Below are 21736 nucleotides of genomic sequence, written 5' to 3' on the forward strand. Positions count from 1 at the left end.
TGCATTGAGTTAAGTGACTTCAGTAATGAGATGCAAACCCTAAGACATTCTGTGGGTCTGATCTTCTAGGACAGAGAATCTACTGCTCCTGTTTCCTTCTTTTGGTTCTTGGAATGGCTTAAGGATTCCAAAACTACTCCCAAAATTTCAAGTTTCCCACATTAGTTACTACTGTTGGAAAAATAATCCAAGAAAAGTTATTGGATTTTGCTTGCTTAATTCAGTGCTGCTGGGAAATGGAAAGGTAGGAAATTAGGACACAAAAGATCAAACTCACACCCACAGCCCTGGTCATGCCATCATTTCACAAAGCAGAGAGCAGGTTTTGAACTCAAATACTCCAGGTTGTATATTGGCCATCAGCACAAGCTTAGCCAGGAGATTGCCTGCTTGGAAGTTCCCTGTGGCTCTTTCCTGGCTGACAGTGAGGGGTTGGACCAGATAACCCCCTGAGCTTCTTTCAGACCTAAATCACTCCGCACTTCCTAAATTATTTTATTTCCCGCTGCCTGTCTAGATATCCCACCTGGATTAGGTTACCTGTCAGCTGCGTAGAAACTCAGAATTCAAGCGAGCACAAACTTTTCCTTTTTGCTGGGCTCCAACCCATTAGGCAAGGCCAGCTCCAAGAGCTCTTCACACAGTGTAGAAGACAGGAATCTGGTACTCCCCACTGGAAATACCAGGTTACCACTGCTGGAACCATCCTGATCAGTATTACTGACACAGCAGTGCTTCTCTCAGACATCACACCCAAAAACTCAGTGCAAATCTAAAGACAAAGTGCACAGTGCAAACGTGCAAACCATCTCTCTGCATCCTCTCTGCAATACCACAGGAGTGTCCCCAAACTGTCATCGTTATAAGCTGAGCTGACATGCTGACCATTATGTGGTGAAATGTTTCTTAAAATGTCCATTCAGTTCTTTGGAAGTGGGAGGACAAGAAGCTGAAAGACTTTTCCCAAAGATCTGAGTAAGAAGGATTAATCCTTAGTCATTCAAGAAGGGGCCCCAGAAATCTAAGTGAGAGTCATGCTACTGAAGGTAGATCACCAAAAATGTGTTAGCTGAACTATAATATTCTCTCCCCAAACAGTATTTCCTAACAAAAAGAACAAAACTCTTCACATTTCCCTACAAAATGCAGAAGCCAGCAATTTCAATTCCTTTCAGTAGCTCAGATGAAAACCAGCTCATACCCTGGTCCCAAATGGCCTGGAGCTGTTACATTTTCCTCCCTAAGTAAATGCCACAGGACATTTCCCCTCTGTGTGCTGAGCCCATGCAGAGAGCCTGCAAAGGGGGAATGGATGGCAGTGCTGCTGGACAAGTGCTATTGATGTGCTCATCACAAGAACTTGCAAGAAAACAACACCAAAATTACCTTTGTGCTGTTAAGTGGTGGAAAAGACATGTTACACCTTCCCTGAAGTCAGTGTTAGTTCTTAACTCCCAAAACCCATGAAACCACCCCAGTGTGGAGCACAGTGCTGTGTGTGATACAGAAATGCTCGTGTTTGGAGCCTCTCAGGTGTTCACTGATTCACAATCTTGTGGGTTTGTTTGGTTTCCCATTTCCTGCCAGTCCTGGTTTGATGTACAACCAATCAGAGGTACAGTTTACTGCACACTACAGCAGAAATGACATCTTTGGTGTTGCAATTCTAGATTCCAAAAAGTTTCCTTCCTGCTTTAAACTTTTGGTCCAGACTGATGCAAAGGCAGCCTGCAGCAGCATTACAGATGGGGCTGCACTGGTGCCATTGGGCCTCCTGCCCTAAAACCACTGGACTGAGTTCCACATGGAAGGTGGAGCAACCCTTCCGAATGCCTCGTGTGGGAATTCAGAAAATCAGAGGGGTTCAGGAGCCCTCACATCTGCTAACACGAGGAGATGAGAGCACACACTGCAAAAGGAAAGCCTGCAGTTTGCACCTCCATGTGTGAACAATGTGTGCCAGTCCCAATTGTTTGCGGCAATTGTAGGTACTTCAGCCAATAAATCTGGAATGCAGATTCATTCCAGAACTGGGCTCTTCATGCTACCAGGTTTAAAAGCACTAGTTTCTGAAAAATGTCTTTACAAAACCTAATGAAACATTTCTACTGTTAATACTGGAGAAGTGATTCATTGAAAATTGCCTCATTATTTTCAATGCAAAAATGTTCACTTTGAGCCTTAACATTCTAAGCTAATATTTCTTCTTGATTAAAGTTGATTTTTTTTTTCAAAGTCATTCTCATTGGGAAGAAAAATGCTCACGTCACTTTTATAGTATATTTTAACTGCACATGAAAGGAAAAAAAAACCACCTGACTGTTCAGTAATGTATTTCCCTTCATCTCTCCTGAACTTAAATAAATGCTTCAGAGTTGCATACAAGACTGTGTCTTTCACATGTTCAAATAATTGTGAAAATGTGCAACAATGCCAGAAGTTTTCTCAGAACTTTGCTGTGACAGCTGGTTAATGAAATCAGACTACATTATTTAGAAGAAAATCATAAATATTGTCAAGTTATATACTAGCCATGCTTCTAGCAGGTAGCTGTGAAATAAAGTTGTTGCTTTTTTAAACAATTCTTGGTATCAGTTCCTATCAGTTCTGAAATATACTCCTGTGGAATTGTCCATCACATTTATTGCATAATCAAAAGATATCTTGGGCCATATGTGTGTGAATTTAAGTGGAGTTCTCCATTTATGCCAGTGGGAATTCTGTTCAGGAACTGCCCATCCTTTATGATCACACAGTCTGTTAGTAACAGAAACACAGTTTTGTAAAGGAATGGAAGAACATTGAAGACAACCTGAAAATTTACAAGAAAATATTACTGTGGACTTCAGGTTGCAGGAAGCCAGTCAAAAATGAACTTCTTGTTTCTTGGAGTTATGTATGCAGACACTTCAAGCAAATTTTAAGACATATTTTGCTAATTTCTATACAAATGCTAATTTCTATACAAATTAAAACTGAACTCCAAATTAGGAAAAAAAAAAAGGTAGACAATATGAAAATGTACTCTTTCGTAGAAGAGTATATTTTTGTATTTTTTAATAGTGTATAAACATGGGGTTGGTTAGGGGTTTTGAAGCCAGGTTTGTTTGACATGTAATTAAAGTTTAAAATATAGAGAATTTTTAGGAAGTTCACAAGTACCAGGTGAAATAAATGGTTTTTTAAGCTATCTGCGTAGAGGAAACACTGGACTGCTTCTTCCATGAATACAATGTCTTCATCCTCAGTGCACTTGGCTTTTTCCTCTGGATATTTTGTAGAAATAGAAGAGTTGAACATACTTGGAGCAAAAAGCAGGTGATTCTGTGAATTATTTTAAAAATCTGGATAAATTTCACTCCTAAACTAGACAGAAGCACCTCCATATTGCTCAGCTCAAATAGCTGGAATCCCAAGAGTAAGGGTACCCGTGTTAAGGCCAAAGCTTCCTCTGGCAAATCAATTCCTTTGGCCTGGAAATAGAACTTTTTTAGAATTTGTTCCTAGTGAATCCCATCACAGGAGGGACTTTCACAAAGATTTCACACAGAAATCTGTCTATGTATAGTACAAGATGGATTGTGCACTAAATACCTCATAAATGGTGAGATGGAAGACAAAAGCCTAAAATTTTGGGATGAATGGAGGTTGAAAGGCATGGTGATGATGAGGAAGAAAGCACTGAGGTTTTATTACTAAGACACATTTTGGGAATGTGCTACTCTAATTCTGCTTTTAGCCAGTTAAAAATGCCACTCTAGTTCCAAGCTCAAACTTCTTGGCAGGTCAAAAAAAGGGTGATATGATTGAAGAATCATGGAAGCACCTGCAGCTTCAAATGGAAAACCCTGCAGAAAGTCCTTTCAGAAAAATAGAGGGTGATTTCCCCCAAATAGTTCATTAGAATTTCACACTGAGTTTCAACAGTGACACACATATCTGTACAATATGCAAGACACACTAAATGAAGCAAGCATTTGTCACCCCAAAGCTCCCCCAACAACGTGGTTCCACAATTACAGTGATAACTGCACCTGATGTAGTACTGACACTACAAACAGAAGTACTTCAGGTCTGCACTGCACTGTTCAGTGGGACAAAGACTGATGAGCTGACAAAACTCAGCCTCTAAGAACACACCAGGCTCTGAGCATCTGATCTTCTTTGAAGGCCTAACAGAAGCCATAATTATTTAAGGGGAGGGGGCATGAAATGCCCACCCCAGCAAAGTCCAGTTCAGGAGGTGGCTCAGAGCCCATTGCCTGACCAGCATCAAAAAAGTCAGTGGAGAACAAATATTTGGGAGTAATAATCAAACCCAAGTCAAACTGTCAAGTTTACACTTTACAAATGTCACTGAAGTATTTGTAAAAAAAGCTATTAAAAGAAATCAATGAGTTACTGAATTGGTGTTGTGTTTGAGAAGTCCCAACCAGCATGGATATTATCTGCTTTTCAAACTGCACTCAGACAGAATTTTTAATGATCAAACTTTCCCATCACCTCAACTCATTCCCCAAAAGGATTTGGCAGATAATCAATAGACAGACAGCTGTCTGTGCACGACACAGAATTTACTCTGCTGCCTTCACTACTACACTGAACTGAAAATCTCAACTTCAACATTGCACCCTCCCAAGGAATAAAACCAGCACAGCATTGGATAAAATCACTAATTTCCCAGCAGCAATATTACTAATTACAAATAAAAATAAACATTCATGTCCCATTAGCACAACAAAATCTAAGAGAATGGGGATTACAGAGGATTACAACTTTAACCATACTGGTCAGAAGCAGAGATTGATACCATGACCTGACTTATAAGTGCTCACTACCTACATACTGCACTGAAGTGCTTTGCAGGACTTCAGTTTCAATTCTTAATGACTTCTGGTAACATGAGCACAGATATTTCATGGGTTTGTGTTGATTTGTTCCTCTTTATGAGAGTTTATTACCATTTAATAATACCTTCCCTGGATACTAATCCATTTTTTAAACTATATCATCATATGCAGCATAAAGTACAATGCTGCATAGAAGAAACAAAATTGGAAGAGAAATGGCTGTTGAGTACTTTTACCTGAATGACTGCAATGTCATGTCCCACAAAAACAAATCATATGTCAGTGGCACAGAAGCATCAGTCGTGTTCTTGCACCATATTCTGCCATTTATCCTTTTGCACTGTATTCCCCTTCCCACCTCAGCTTTAGGCAATCTCTCACTACTCCAAGCTTTCTATGTCATATAACCACATGGCTTATTTGCATCCAATTCCTGTTCCAGTATGGAAAACCCACTGCTGTTGGCAGGGCAGGTGAGACTTTCTGCCTGAAGTTTACAGCTGGTACTTTAGGGTAAGATAACAAATAATATAATTAAGAATTGTATTCATTGTTATTACATACATAAACTTGCCACTTAATGGTAAGTAATATTCACACAGTGGTAACCTATGTGATGGAAAGCAATTAATTCTACTGTCTGAGTAACATGACTTCATATCTCTGAGGTTGAACCCACTTTCAGCTTGCTGATAAAGATCTAATGCAATTCACACGAAGCAAGGCCCACATTTTAATAGTTAACACTATTCATTACCTTTAAAGAGCCTAAATACACATTACAAACCCGTTCCTGAATGCCAGTGTTCAAAGGAGAGAGTTGCTCAGAATGCACAGTGTGTTTCAGGCAGCCTGAAAGCCATTCCATGGCAGGGCAGGAGAGGCAGGAGCAGGGACAGGCACAGGGAGGGCAGGACTCTGTTCTGCTCCTCTCCCCCAAACACGGCTCACTTCCTATCCATGCCTTTGTTCTTCTCTGAAAGCTGCTTAATTGTCGAAAATAACTCCTATCAAAGCTATTCTTTTGTCATTGGAAAGAATCCTAAATGATAAGACGTGGCAGCAGCCAGCAGGGAACCCGCCAGCCTTCCCTGCTGGAAATCCACCAGCAGCTGTTGAGGGCAGTGTGACAGTGTTCACAGGGGTCCCAGGATGGGGGAAGAGATGAGGATCTGACTCCATGGTTCAGAAGGCTGATTCATTATTTTATGATATATATTATATTAAAACTATACTAAAAGAATAGAAGAAAGGGTTTCATCAGAAGGCTGGCTAAGAATAGAAAAGGAATGGAATGATAACAAAGGCTTGTATGTTGGACAGAGAGTTCGGGCCAGCTGACTGTGATTGGCCATTAATTAGAAACAACCACATGAGACCAATCCCAGATGCACCTGTTGCATTCCACAGCAGCAGATAACCATTGTTTACATTTTGTTCCTGAGGCCTCTCAGCTCCTCAGGGGAAAAAACCCTAAGGAAAGGATTTTCCATGAAAGATGCTGTGACATGGCAGCAGCTCTTTCTCCCCTTCCCTCTCCAGGGTAACCCCAGGGAGGGCTTTTCTCTGCACTCTCCCCTCAGCAGAAGCAGCAGCACCTTCCTTCAGCTCCACACTCTGCAGCCACCACTCAGCACTGCCAGCTGAGCCCCTGCACCCTGCTGCAAACACGGCTGCTTCCCCAGCCATCCTCTCTCCCCTCGTTTCTTCATCTTCACAACCTCCTTCCTCTTCTGCCTTTTCTGCCCAGACCCCTCTATCCCCCACAAGTGAAAGCAGCAAGTAAACAAAAGGCCATTCAGCACATCACCAGGGCTGAAATGAACTCAACTGCTCTACAAAAACGCTCCATAAATTCTTCCCCAAATTCCTACATAAAATACACTCCTTACTGTAACTGGGAAGAAAATATCATTTGCTGGTTGTTTCTTCAGAACATTAAACTGCCAGGATTGTGACAGAAGTAGTGAAACATTTGGGGTAGAAAATCCACTAGCAAGTAATACCTAGGGTAGGAATTTCAGATATTTAGTGAGGACATAGTATATAAAACACTTTATTTAAGATTTACAAAATCTGTTGTTTTTTCCAGATAACATAAGGTTAAAAAATAAAATCCCATCATTTAAAGCCTACAAAAATCTAGAAGCTTAGATTATTTTCACACAAGCATTCTCATTTATAGTATACAATCACACATGTTTTTACAACCATTGAAAATAAAACATTCCATCCATGACTTGAAACCAGCTCTTTTTCGAGCATACAAGAGACACCATAAATTGGATTAAAGCAAACCTACACAACTTTGGAACCCATACGTCAAACTTACAAAGTTTAAGAAAGTTAGTTCTCTGAGGACTAGAACTCCAATACATTATAAAACTTTTTCCATGTGTGAACCATTTATGCAAAGACACTGAAGAACAACTTTAAAGCTGACGTTAAAAGAAAAACATGGAATGAGGTCCATTTCTGGTGCTATTCCATTCAGTTACGCCACGGGTCAACTTGTCCCATGATCTGTAGAAATACTGTCATGATTCATCACAGTAAAAAAAGACACCAAAACCTTCTTCAATTAAAGCATTAAATACACTAGATAAACTAGGAAAGAATTGCCAGAAACACTTCAAATTAAAAGTATAATTTCCACCAGCATTAAATAAATTCAGTCATTGAATTTATGACTTTATGATCTTTCGAGTTTATGCTCTGAGAGCAAATTAAGAATGAGCTATTACAATGCCAATATTACCTTAGTCAAGCAGATTAACTCTTGCTAACTATTCAATAACACGTCTGGCCTGCTGCACGCTGTCAGAAGCTCTAGTTGGCAATCTGGAAGTGCTCGGGGTGGTAGCTGAACAGCCTGTGCGCGTACGGGTCGCTGTCGGCCGCGGCTCTCTGAGCCGGGTACTGGCGGCAGCCGTCCCCGTGGAAGCGCTCACAGTGCAGGCTGAGCCACTCCCGCTCGCTGCTGAAGCGCTCGGCCTCGGCCAGGATCCTGGTCAGAGCCATGATGTAGCTCAGGGCCATCTGCAGGGTCTCGTACTTGGACAGCTTCTTGTCCTGGCCCCACTGCGGCACCACCTTCCTCAGGCGGTCGAAGGCCGTGTTGAGCCCCTGCATGCGGCGCCGCTCGCGGGCGTTGGCAGCCAGCCTCCTCTTGGCAGCGTTCTCCATCCTCTCCGAGCTGCCCCTGAGCACACAGCCTGTGCCACTGTCCATCCTCTGCGAGCTGCCCCTCACCACACAGCCTGTCCCACTCTCCATCCTCTCCGAGCTGCCCCTCACCACACAGCCCATCCCATTGTCCATCCTCTCTGAGCTGCCCCTGAGCACACAGCCTGTCCCACTCTCCATCCTCTCCGAGCTACCCCTCACCACACAGCCTGTCCCACTCTCCATCCTCTCTGAGCTGCCCCTGAGCACACAGCCCATCCCATTCTCCATCCTCTCCGAGCTGCCCCTGAGCACACAGCCTGTCCCACTCTCCATCCTCTCCGAGCTGCCCCTGAGCACACAGCCTGTCCCACTCTCCATCCTCTCTGAGCTGCCCCTGAGCACACAGCCTGTCCCACTCTCCATCCTCTCTGAGCTGCCCCTGAGCACACAGCCTGTCCCACTCTCCATCCTCTCCGAGCTGCCCCTGAGCACACAGCCTGTCCCACTCTCCATCCTCTCTGAGCTACCCCTCACCACACAGCCCATCCCATTGTCCATCCTCTCCGAGCAGCCCTTGAGCACACAGCCTGCCTCACTCTCCATCCTCTCCGAGCTGCCCCTGAGCACACAGCCTGTCCCATTCTCTAGGGGACTGGCTTTACAGGTCTTCATAGCTGGTGCAGCTTCACTTGCACACACACACAAAGATCACAAAGAGAGCAAAAATTCTCCTTCTAAAGAGTGCTAAGGAAACCATTAATGGAGTAACCCTTGTACCACTTGAATCTGTTTCCCGATATCAATTGTGGAGTATTTTTCTTGCCTTCTAAAAAAGTAAATATAATAAAATAAAAGTTCTTCTGGTTCTTCTGGAAATGTCTGAAAATTGTTTCTTATCGTTGAAAGAAAGAATGAAGCATTTTTACGTCTTATGCTTTCACTCTTTTAATTTCTTTAATCTCAAAGAGAGAGAGGAAACAATGAAATCTCCATTCTCAAAATGTATGTTAGGAAGAAAACAGTCCGTTGAACCCAAGAAGCTCTTGCTGGGTTACAGGCACAGCAACTCCAAATGGCACTTTGCAGTGAGAGCAGTCCTGGCTCAGCTGAGGAGGGATTCAGTGATGGTGCTGGCTGTGCTCTGAGGAGCTGAGGAGGGATTCAGTGATGATGCTGGTTGTGCTCTGAGGAGCTGAGGAGGGTTCAGTGATGGCAGTTTGCAGTGAGAGAGTCCTGGCTCAGCTGAGGAGGGATTCAGTGATGGTGCTGGTCATGCTCTGAGGAGCTGAGGAGGGATTCAGTGATGATGCTGGTTGTGCTCTGAGGAGCTGAGGAGGGTTCAGTGATGGCAGTTTGCAGTGAGAGCAATCCTGGCTCAACTGAGGAGGGATTCAGTGATGGCAGTTTGCAGTGAGAGAGTCCTGGCTCAGCTGAGGAGGGATTCAGTGATGGCAGTTTGCAGTGAGAGCAGTTCTGGCTCAGCTGAGGAGGGATTCAGTGATGGTGCTGGTCATGCTCTGAGGAGCTGAGGAGGGATTCAGTGATGGCAGTTTGCAGTGAGAGCAGTCCTGGCTCAGCTGAGGAGGGATTCAGTGATGATGCTGGTTGTGCTCTGAGGAGCTGAGGAGGGATTCAGTGATGATGCTGGTTGTGCTCTGAGGAGCTGAGGAGGGTTCAGTGATGGCAGTTTGCAGTGAGAGCAATCCTGGCTCAACTGAGGAGGGATTCAGTGATGGCAGTTTGCAGTGAGAGCAGTTCTGGCTCAGCTGAGGAGGGATTCAGTGATGGTGCTGGTCATGCTCTGAGGAGCTGAGGAGGGATTCAGTGATGGTGCTGGCTGTGCTCTGAGGAGCTGAGGAGGGATTCAGTGATGGCAGTTTGCAGTGAGAGAGTCCTGGCTCAGCTGAGGAGGGATTCAGTGATGGTGCTGGTCATGCTCTGAGGAGCTGAGGAGGGATTCAGTGATGATGCTGGTTGTGCTCTGAGGAGCTGAGGAGGGTTCAGTGATGGCAGTTTGCAGTGAGAGCACTCCTGGCTCAGCTGAGGAGGGATTCAGTGATGGCAGTTTGCAGTGAGAGAGTCCTGGCTCAGCTGAGGAGGGATTCAGTGATGGTGCTGGCTGCGCTCTGAGGAGCTGAGGAGGGATTCAGTGATGGCAGTTTGCAGTGAGAGCAGTCCTGGCTCAGCTGAGGAGGGATTCAGTGATGGCAATGGCTGTGCTCTGAGGAGCTGAGCAGGGATTCAGTGATGGTGCTGGTTGTGCTCTGAGGAGGGATTCAGTGATGGTGCTGGCTGTGCTCTGAGGAGCTGAGGAGGGATTCAGTGATGGCAGTTTGCAGTGAGAGCAGTTCTGGCTCAGCTGAGGAGGGATTCAGTGATGGTGCTGGCTGCGCTCTGAGGAGCTGAGCAGGGATTCAGTGATGGCAGTTTGCAGTGAGAGCAGTTCTGGCTCAGCTGAGGAGGGATTCAGTGATGGTGCTGGCTGCGCTCTGCAGCCGTGGCTCCCTCAGAGAGCTCTGTTTCCCCCAGGCAGCAGGGATGGTGTGCAGCGGCCAGGACCAGGCTTTATAGGAACACAAGGGCTGAACAGGTGGTGGCAGGTGGGCGGGCGGCACGCTGCTGCCATCCCAGCACCTTCCCACCCTGGGAACTACAGGGGAAAAAGCCAAACAGCAAAATCCCAACATTACAGCCTTCATCTGGTGAGAAGTCTTCCAAAGCCGTTCTGTCCAGCCCTAACAACTTGCCATCTGGAGTAGTGTCTGGCTGGCCCCACAAGACTCTGGGCAGTTAAGCAAAAGACCCTTTCAATGGATAATCTGTTGCAACTCAGGGGGAAAAAAAAAATCTCTGTGAATTGTAGTGTTTGTACATTAAAACCCGTGAAAATTCTGGCTAAGTGTTGGGGATAGAAGAATAACTGCATTAATCAAACAGCAGAAAGAGCTAAAAGACACACGGCCAAGAGTAGAACTGTTTCGCACATATGGTACCAAAATAAGTAAACTCAAATTGCTAGAAACCCTCCAGCATTCACAACTTTAATATTTTATAAAGTGCACAACATTGCAACCAGAGTAGTATCTCAAGAAAAAAGGGGATTGTATATTTGCCTGTCAGCAAACTCAAAGTCATTAAAATAATTTAAATATATTTAAACAGTTAAAATGTAGCAATAGATTTACCTAATAATTGCAAAAAATATTTAGATGGGTTATGATAGTTATACACAAAAACATGTAAGTATACTAATCACCTGAAAACTGCCCTTTTTAATACACCCCATTAAAGTACCTATGTGTATTTGACATGAATTAAAGGTGTATTTTTAGTACTAGATCTCGAAATAAGTGACAAGAGTAAAAGAGGACATGAAAAACAAATCTGCTTGCTGGCAGCAAGGGATCAATTCTGCGACAACTGTAATGCCAGAGGAGTCACAATATACACAGAGCCATGCCCCATAATTACAACATATTTCTTTTACTGTACTTGTATTGTACTAAAATCACAAGTACATAAACTTACCAGGAAATATCACATGATCTTTTTATGATGTACACAAAAGGAAAAAAAAAAAAACCCTGCCACACAACGATTTATTATCTGTATTGATTTCAAACTTAATTAAATTGTTACCAGCATTCATAAATTAGTAACTTTTTTCATTAGAGACTGAATACTGTATATTTATTTAGAACTATAGCTCAATTGTTTCCATTATGACTCCAAAACTTGGTGTAGCTGTAAACAGCTGACTAATCCCTAGCAAAAGCAATGACAATGAAATGAGGTTGAATAATCCAAAAACAATAGGATGCAATTGAACACTAATGGACCCCAGCGCGACAGATGTTGGACGTCGGCTGTTACGCCCAGTTGCTCTGCTCTTAATATTCCCCATCCTAATGATCATGAGCAGAGATGATAGTTGGGGTGGGGAGCCTCCATTATTCCATTATCAAAATGTATGCCACTTCTTCAATTTTTAAAGAAGTGCAACTTGGTCACGTTTCGTTAGAAATGTTCGACTTGGCTGTGTGTGTGTGCACTGACCTATTCCCCAAACATAAAGAGCTTTCAGCACTCGCTAAAGCGCCACTTTCTGATTGTCTGTGTGAGAACAGCTCCCTGCAAAACCCCACGCAAACATATGTCTCCCCTAAAGGATCAGCAGTTAGAACTTGTGAGATTCCTGTTTCTGAGGATGCTCCACGGGAATACTGCATGTGCAGGAAAGAAGATCCACATCTGATCTTCATGCAATTGCTAAGCGCATTTTAGTGCTCCTGCAGCCTTCTAGCCCTAATTCTGTTATCCCTAAGTTTGTTTGGTTATCCCTAAGTTTGTTAGTTAAACCCTATGTCTCCTACAGTGAAAGTCAAATGATTTTTCATCTAAAAGAACACCAGAGAATTAAGGTGTTCTGTAAGGTAATAAATGCTGTGTGTTCTCATGAACTAGCTGCTACTCAATGCAGGTAGTTAATCACTCTTCATCTTAAGAATGCTGCTAACCATAAATACAAAAAGCTCCCCTTTAAAACAGAGTACTGTATTTTTTCACTTGGCAGCAGTTTGTTTTTTTAACTTAGTATGTCCAGCCAGCATAAATTACAATGAAGACTTCAAATATATTGAAAAATCACAGTGCTTCAGAAACTTTGTATTTTCCTTCACTAGTGCACGGTGACCCAGCACACAGCAGTGCTGTTAATTCCCCCTTCCTAATTGATTCACCACCATCCTCATGCTTTGACTAACATGCTGCTGTAATCTCAGGAGAGGAGCTGTGATTTATCTCTCCTACTGAACACGCTGTAACTTCAGCATAAATGATTTACTATCAAATCACAGGACAAGAGCCCAGATCCATTCAGACTAACAATGAACTAATAACAGGATTTTATAGCTCATAGGCAAAGCTAAAAAATGCTGGCTGACCAAAATCCCTGGTTTTCATCGCTTGAAATTTTGTGAAGTTCCTGCTCTATGAAACAAAAATACAAAATGTATCAAGGTCCTACTCACGCAATCTAGTTCATCTGCCCAGCCCCGTTGCATTGCCTTTTGATATTGTTACCTCAAACTAAAAAATAATCTGCTTTATTGCTCAGGGTATAGGAGAAAGGGTATCAGCTGGAATTTTCACAGGTTTCCTTCACTCAGTTCGATTTCCTCTATATTTCAGTTTGTCTCAATTAGCCCTTATGTAATTGTACTCTCTCCTCCCTTTACTTTTAACAATTCCTCGTATGTATTACCATTTGAAATATTTTTTAAATTATTATCAATATTTTTATTATATATATATTTTTTTAAAGCTCTTACTATATCCTGATGTGATAAACTGCTGTGGTGCTAAAACCTTTTTTAAATCCTAACTTATATTAGTTTTGTGGGTTTTGTACATCAACCATTTCTCAAAAAAATTCCCTTTTACTTTTTTATCCTCATTAGATAATCTCAAGCCAGAAAAACATCAGAATCACCAAAAGAATTTCTATGTCTACCCAGTTGCTCAAAATTCAATCTTTGATTCTCTAACTATGCAGGTACCAATTTAGTGCTATTCCACAATCCTCACAGCATTATTCCTGAGTCATATTTTAATTCTAAACCATTATTATTAACCAAAATATTATGCTTCCCTCAGAGAAAAACAAGAGAGAGATAAGAATGCTATTTCAGTCATTAACCAGATTATTTTAGCAACTTCAAGTCACCATCAATATTAGGAAAATAAAGGAGTTTCAATCCATTAGAGAAATTAGGTAGTTTCAGGATTTATGACTACATACATAAACCCATTCAAAACTGTCTGCTAGGTATCCAGGTTAAAAACTCAGATGCAGTTAGTGCAGCACCCACTAAGAGATGAATGTCTTTCACCTGCACTACTATGGAAAACACAATCTAATTACTTTGATTACTTTTATTGGGGAGTGACTGGGACCAGAGACAAAATTTTAAAATGAAATGAAAGCAATGTTTTTAGTTAAAGTCTAATTCCTCCCTACTTTCTCCACCTGTATTTACAAAAACATACACAAGCAACGTATCAAAATAAGAATCTTACCTCTCCCTTCTAGCCAGAACTATTTCCTCTCAGGTAGAGCCTTTCTAAAAGCCTCAAGCCTCGCCACACTGCTGCTTACCCTGAGCAAAGCAGAGAGAATGGCAAGCTGGATGCTGCCTAATTAAGAGCAGGTGGGTAACTACCAAAATATGGCCATCCTTGAGGGCCCAATTTCTTGTAACATTTGACTCAGCTCACGAGACAGGCTAGAAATCCATGGTGTGCAGAATCACTCCTTTTCCTGCCTTGGTTGTTTGTGTTGTTTTCCCTGCCACGGCTACAGAAGCATCCAAACCCAACAATTCACTGGAGAATGCTGTATCCTGCAGGGACACTCAGTAACTAATACTGGAAATGGAATAACAACCTACAGCTGCAGCAGGAGTTTGAGCCATTTCACCTGGGGCTTCCCAGCCTGGCACTGGACACCTTTTCCCGTAAAGAACAGTTCACTTTCCTCCTCAGCATCTCTGGGCTCTTGTTTCTGGCAGCCAAGGACCTGTCCCAGCTGCACTTCAGGCTCCACCACTCTCCAGTACCACTGAAATTCACCCATTTCTCTTCTGTTCCACATTGTCCTTCTCACCTCCCTCAGCTGAGGCCCAGAAAGCAGAGCTGTCCCCAGTGATCCTGCACAGAACACCCTCTCAACATAACTTTGCTTGAAAGCACACTTTAGAAACAGGAGCTCAGAAACCTCTCAAAAAACCAAAAAGGAGAAAGGAGTCCTTTTATCGTGTTACCAGAGGGACATGTCTTGAACATTTAATTGTTTCTCACCTACTTTATATATTTAATTTGGTTGCATTATGTACCTTTGTATACACACACAATAGATCATGAAAGAAGTTTCCACCCAGAATGACTGGTAACCCACTGCACCACTAGAGCAGCAGAAAAGCTCTGAGGTATTACAAAGCTAGGGAATTTTTCAGCACCATATACATGGCATGTGCTTAAAAATATGGTTATCTGCCAAGGTCAAGTGCACCTGCACAGGCTCAGCAATTTGCAAAGCTGTCCTGATGTTTTTCACAGGGGAACCTACAGACACAACACACCAGGGCACACACAGTGACCTGGCTCAATGCTCACTGCTCCAGCAGAACTGAAGCTTGGCTGCTGCAGTTCCACAGCTGAGCCAACTGCTCTGGGTAAATACTGAGTGAACACTGACTCTCTGTTCATCTTTCAGCTGTCAATTGACTTGATCAGCACTGTCTCCAGTACCACCAGGCAATACAAATTTTTTAAAAAGCCAAATATACTTGTTAAGCACTACTTGTTAACATTACATAGGCATTCTGACATAGGCAAGAGCAGAACCCATTTATTTAAGATGTAATTCAGTTTCTTTAAGCACCTTTTCTTTTCCTACATACTCAGTTTCAATGAGACAAGAGTCTTCCAGGGCTGACCTTCCATTACTATATAGCTTGAGAATTCCTAAAAGCACCATGCATGCTCTGCACCATGAACCAGATGAGTGAAGGAATCTTTATCCTCCTATTTGCAGACAGGAATTATTGTTTCTGTGATCTCTGATAGATGTTTTCCTAGCCTGCTGAATAAAACCTCTAACAGGGTAATCAGCAGCACAAGTGGTAAATCATTATCTTTGCACAGATCAGATAGCTCAGGACTAGAAAGATGAAGAAGATGGTCAGGACATACTCCATCAGCTGATTTGACCACATTTCCTCCCAGAAGAAGGAATTATAGACTCAGGTTCAGCACCAGAGCCTGGGGAGAGCAATTCTCCAGAGGGTGTTCACCTCTCAGTTCTGGGGCTCTTACCTTAGTCCTCCTCTCCCTTGCAGTCCTTTTCCTTTTTTAGCTTTTCCAGGTGTCTCTCATCCAATTATCACCCTGCCCATTCCTCACACCTGTGCATCACAGTCACCTCTGTAAGATACAAGGGGATCTTTGTGATTCCAGGGGTGGGAACTCCCATGTTTATCCCCTGTGCCCACTGCCCTCCAAACAGGAGAACCTCCAGTTGGTCCTTTCAGCCTCAAACCAGAAATGGTTGTGCCAAACAGATTCTGCAGAGATGGCAGCAACCAAAGCCCAACTATTCATGAATCTGCCTGCGTGAAGCAGGATGTGTGCACTTGTTTTTAGACCTTTATAAATGTAGCTGAATTTAATGGGCTGCTTGACACTGCAGCAACTCCACTGCTACCAATGAAACAAAACCAAAGACCCCGAGCTCGCTGCAAAGAATGGATGAACCAAAACCTTTTAGTAGGAAATTAGCTGTGCTCTTCCTTAACCAACAGGCATGGTCAGCCAGCCTCAAGCAGAAGGTGTGACTTGTTATTCCATTTTGCCTGCTGACAGGGCAGCCTTTTGCTGGGTCAGGTGGTGGGATGGCTTTCCTGTCCCCAGGAGCTGCTTCCTGCCAAACACCAGCATGAGAGGCCTTAGAATGAGCCAGTTCCCCATGCCAGCCTTGTAAAAAAACAATCTTTCTTACACTGCACTAAGTTACTCTGAAATTGCCTATTTGCTATGACAGCAGAAGCACAAGAAATACATTAACATTACTGCAATGCTAAAAAAACCCTCAATTTCATTTGCTCTACATTTAAAAAAAAATACCAAGACCATTCACAAGTTAGCCTTTTTTTTTTTTCCTTTGGAATTGAGTAGAAAGCCTACAAAAAGTCCTAAAACCAGAAACTGAATGGGTAACTATGCTGAGAGACAGTATGGAAATGCAGCATGGAACAAAATTAATTCCCTAGAAGACTCTTCCCTGTTGAGGATCATCGAATATCAAGGTGTGAAAAAACAACCCTTTTTTATTTTCTTAATACCCTTTTTCTCTTATCTCTGGGGATTCTACTCCTGACTCACAGGGAACTAAACCTGTTCATACAGTATCTGCAGACTTCAGTATTGGCAATGAAGTGACTTAATCCCAGCCTGTGGCAGAGAGAGCTGATACAGGAGTGGAGCTCTCTGTTTACTCTGGAGGGGGAAAAGAGCAGCAGAGAGATATAAAAGAGATATAAAAGGTGCGTCATGGTATCAAAGGAGAGGAGTGTAAAAACGTGCACCCTCTGAGTTTCACAAATACCTCATCAGAAAAAATCTTATTTATAATCAAGCAAACAAAAAACCTACTCGCACATGCAGATTTTGGTCAAATAAGGAGTTTGGTGTACTTCAAAAGCAGGAAAAAAAAATGCAGCATTTTATTACTGAATTACATCCTATTTTATTAAAACTTTTCTGCATAATTTGTAACTGTGAAAAAAATCGCTGAGTGAAAGCACCTTTTCTCTCCCCAGACATGAACAGTTGGTCCATCTCACTTCTCGTGAGGTTTTTTACCTCACATGCCAACTGTCCATGGCTCAGGACCAATGACAGCCACTCTGAACATTCAGCTTCTTCTTCCTTCCACCAAAACCACTGATTTTCTCAATTCTTTCCTACTGTGAAAAGTCACTGCCTATTTTCTATTCTCCATCAAGAGGCATAAAGAGCTCAGACTGAAGCTGAGATCTCCCTGCAGCTGCTGCCACAAAACCCAAGGAGGTGTGGAAAGGAGTGCTGTGATGGAAACCTGCAACCTGCTGCGCTCCACCTGCAGAAATCATCAATGTGCACAACAATACAAGGATGAAAATGAGGGTGTAAATTGTTTGAAACAGAAATACTTCTTGACAAGTAGATAAAAAACAAAAGCCAGTAGAGAACGGTCTCCTTTCCAAAAGCAGAAAAGTACACAAGGAAGAAGCTCTGTGTAGGATAAAATATATTATCTAATGCCATGAACCTCTAAAGGGCTGAGTATATTTAATATTCAGCCCTAAGTCATCTCACTGAATTTCATGGCAGTCTGCTTACAGTATTAGACAGGATCACCTGGAATTTCAGGGAAAAGAGAAAAGTGATAAAAGGCAATGGGGAAAAACAAAGGGCCTCAAGATGAGCTATAAGCAGAGATACAGGCAGGAGTAGAAAGTGACAATAATAAAACATGGGAAGGTTTCGAGTGGACTGAGCTGCAACAGCTTGCAGTAGCAGGAACACACAGTCCCTAAGATTAGGAACTGTCTTTGTTTTATTTCTTCTCCAGCCCTCTGACTGATTGTTGCAACATGGAGAAGAGAATGTAATGTACCTTGGAAATTAATTACAGTTATACAGCTGGTTCCTAGCCAATTAGGAAGAAGACTCTCAAAACTCCTCATCTCCCAAAAACATAATTAATGCTACAGTTAATGTTGCTTGCTGAAAACAAAACTGTGTATAGATTGTGCCATAATTTATTGACTAATAAAAACACAAGAAGGAACAATGGAAAGAGTGATGCCAAAGGATGCTTTTTGTAAAATCATTTTTCACTTCAGAAGGAGTTATTTTCCTGCGTAAACAGGCATAAAATTACCCAGCCAGTGCCCTGCCTGTCATTGATTTCCACTTGGCACAGTTTGCCAGCTGCTGTTTGCTCTGAGTGCTGCCTTGACCTGCCCTGGTGACGCTGGCCCTTTCCCTTTGTGGCAGCATTTTCCCAGCGGGGAGGTCCCAGCCCTCCCAGAGTTCAGCTGCAACTTTTGCCGAGGGCTCGGGGGTTGCCCATATGTTGGAGTGGAGGGGCCAGCCTGGCTGGAATTAACTCGGCAGTGGCGTCCAGCTTTGCGGCTGGAGCTGGCCCCGAGGAGATTAGAAATGCCCCAAAACTAATTAAATATTTTGTCTCCTGCTGGTAAACAAAAGCCAATGAGGGCAAAACTACCAAATGCCTGATTTAACTAGGGTCTGTAAGTAGCTTGACAACAGCAACCCTGAAGTCAGTGATGCATGATTTAAAAGCCCCTAATGGGTCAAAGCTGTTACACAAATGAGACTTTGGTCGATTATCCTTCACTTTATATATCTGCAAAACTGTTACATAAATGTACTTCCTATCAGTTTCCCGAGCAGCCTTTCTGGGGTAAGAGCCATGCAGTCCACATATTTGTTTGGAAGATTTCTTAACTTTCACTTTTGCACTGAAGAAATACAGAAAGCAAATATAAGCACCAAGGAAATAGGTACAAATAAGAAGTGACAGCATTTTCAGTAGCATTTTCAAGGATCTGAACTGTCAAGTGTTGCTTCATAAAAATGAGAGAGAAGAATTCTCTCAGTTAATAGCAGATCTAGTAAAATGTTTTCAATTCCATTTTCTCAGCTAAGTGCCTTCTTCTAGGCACTTCAATTTTAATATACATCTATAAAATACAATATTCTATAGTCTATACATTCTATATAATATATAGAATATATTATATATATAATATATAGATTATAGATAATATCTATTTTATATATTATATATATTATATGTATTATATATATATTTTTATATATATATATAATCAGTTAAATTATTTAAATGCAGAATAATATATATCTAAACAGTTAAATTATTTAAATAATGGACTAAATGCTTTTGATATCTATAATTCAGATTTCATGTATTCAGTTATGTAAATCATAAATCCACTCTCATGGCATTTTAAACACTGTATGTCCATAAGGGTATATTACATTTTAAAATACACTGCTGCAGACTCAGTTCCTTTTCTTTTAGAAATATGTAAGAATTGTCACATAAATATTCCATGACCATGTTTTAGAAGGTCAGGTGATGAAAAGTCTCACAAAAATCCCATTATGAAAGAAAATGAGAATTCTAATTTGATGTTCTGTATACTAATTTTCCATTCATGCTTAACTTCACGTGTGTCTGCAATCCTCGTGCAGCTAAATGGGACTGATCCAGTACCCAAAGGCAAAAACAAGGTTTGGTTGTCCAGGACCACAGTGCATAATGCTGCGAACTACAGAGTGACTGGTTCAGGAAAGCAGAGCCTTCACCTCATCTGGGAGGACAGTGGTCAATCTTTACATTTTCCATAAGCCCAGTTTAAAAAAAAAAACTTTACAGTAAGGTTATCTTTATCCGCTGAAATTTGAAACTTACTCAAAAACGGCAAGGATCAAGAATAAAAGGAAATCTTTAAACAAATTGGTAAATATATATATACACACACATATATATATACACAAAAATTAAACATAGAATCTACACATATATATATCTCGCTTCAATTTTATTGTGCTTTTATTGTACAATTTTACTGCACTTCAATTTTATTGTACTTTCACTGTACTATAACACTTTATAGCATTATTTTTACGTTATAATTTAGCTGTTATGCAAACGAAGTAACCCCCAGTCACTTTCAGTGAGGGTTTACACCAAGGGCTGGTGTTGCAGCTACTGCTCCCCAAAAGCAGGAGGAACTCTTGGGGCTCCCTGCCCACGCACACCCTCACATCCCACATCTGCTCCTTTGTCTGCACGGACGCCGCAGAGGTGTCCCCAGCAAAGAAAGGCAGCTCCAAAAGATTGAGATGTTCTGGTTAGGCACACGGTAACATTCGATGGTTTGGATTTTCAGCTCTCCCAATGTCACATTTGGGAGCTCCCAGGAATGGGATGTGATGGGGGTGTTCTGAAAGCTACCAGGAAAGGCAGTTTGAATAAAGAAACACTCAGTGTGCCTGCTCACAGTTAATGCTGGCTCACAATGCACAAAGGGCAATGCTCCCCATCAGGTGCCACAGAATAAAGTGATAAACCATGGCCAGGAGAGCAAAAATCTCACTGCACTGCATGCACACAGCAAAAGGACTGAGCATTTGATATCTAAAGGTGTTTGCTTTTCTATCCCATGAAGAAAATTGTTTCTCTTAATTCCTTATTATTTCAGGATTTCAAGAGTCTTGAAAGTCAGCATTCAATCAGATTTCAGTGGAATTTTCTTCTGAATTCTACAAACTTGAGGATGGGAAAGTAAATTATTAGTCTTAGTGGTCTTAAATTAAGGTCTTAGTGAACCTTAACTATTATCACAGTGGAAATTTAAAATTAAGAGTTCTAATAATTTTTACAGAACTATTTTCAGCCACTGCTGTTATACAAGTTCCCTTCTTTCCATACAAAATAAATTATGCAATCATTCTTATTTAATTGCATTCATCATGGTTTATGATGTATCATCAACTACTTACGGACTTTAATTCCTGCAAAAAATGCAGGAAGGCATCTCTGTTTCTGTTGCAGCTGGCCTTATTTACTTATAATTGAGAAGCAAAAATATATGTATTACTTTTTTTTTCCCTTACAATTTAGAAAAAAAAAAACGGTCTGAGCACAGTAATAATTACATTTGTGTAATTGAGACGCACTGAAAAATGTGCCTCTGATGAAAGTGCTGTCAGTTTGGAGAATTAGGGATGCTTTTAAAGTCCAACACTAGGCTGAGGAATATGGGTGACAAAACAGGAACATGCATCTATGACTGCACAGGGCACACGAGCTTGTCTCTGCTTTTTCCAGCAACGCTCTTTTCCACACAGGGTGTTCATGTTTTCTCCCCCAAAGCAAAAAGATTTCAATGAATTGCACAAGGCCCAGTTAGAACCATGCAAGAAAACTTCTCCTAGTTAAGAAAAGATGCCATAACCGGTGTCAGCTCTCACTAAAAGATGCCTGAAAACAACTGAGGAGAGGAAACAAACACACAGAACTTGAGATATCTCCTGCTTTTCCTTGGCGGGCAGGAAAGCCA

The 21736-nt window shown here is 41.9% G+C and overlaps 1 protein-coding gene across 1 annotated transcript; it reads right to left on the reverse strand.

Annotated features, from left to right (window-relative positions):
- Positions 1-7514: 7514 nt before the first annotated feature.
- On the reverse strand, positions 7515-8472 carry ATOH7 (atonal bHLH transcription factor 7). The gene is made up of 2 exons (XM_063162874.1): positions 8336-8472; positions 7515-8065 (listed from the first exon to the last, which is right to left on the reverse strand). The coding sequence occupies exons 1-2, from the start codon at positions 8439-8441 to the stop codon at positions 7680-7682; spliced, it is 492 nt and encodes a 163-aa protein (XP_063018944.1). The 5' UTR covers positions 8442-8472; the 3' UTR covers positions 7515-7679.
- Between the last annotated feature and the right edge of the window lie 13264 nt (positions 8473-21736).

This window comes from Melospiza melodia, chromosome 9 (genome assembly GCF_035770615.1).
Source record: "Melospiza melodia melodia isolate bMelMel2 chromosome 9, bMelMel2.pri, whole genome shotgun sequence".
Taxonomy (NCBI): Eukaryota; Metazoa; Chordata; class Aves; order Passeriformes; family Passerellidae; genus Melospiza; species Melospiza melodia.

What these genes read in the sequence shown, in the direction of transcription:
- ATOH7 (XM_063162874.1), bottom strand. Translation starts at nt 8,441, where the DNA reads ATGGAGAGTGGGACAGGCTGTGTGCTCAGGGGCAGCTCAGAGAGGATG. An exon ending in GAGGATGGAGAGTGGGACAG is followed by an intron (nt 8,066 to 8,335) that starts GCTGTGTGCTCA and finishes ACAGTGGCACAG; the next exon opens with GCTGTGTGCTCAGGGGCAGC.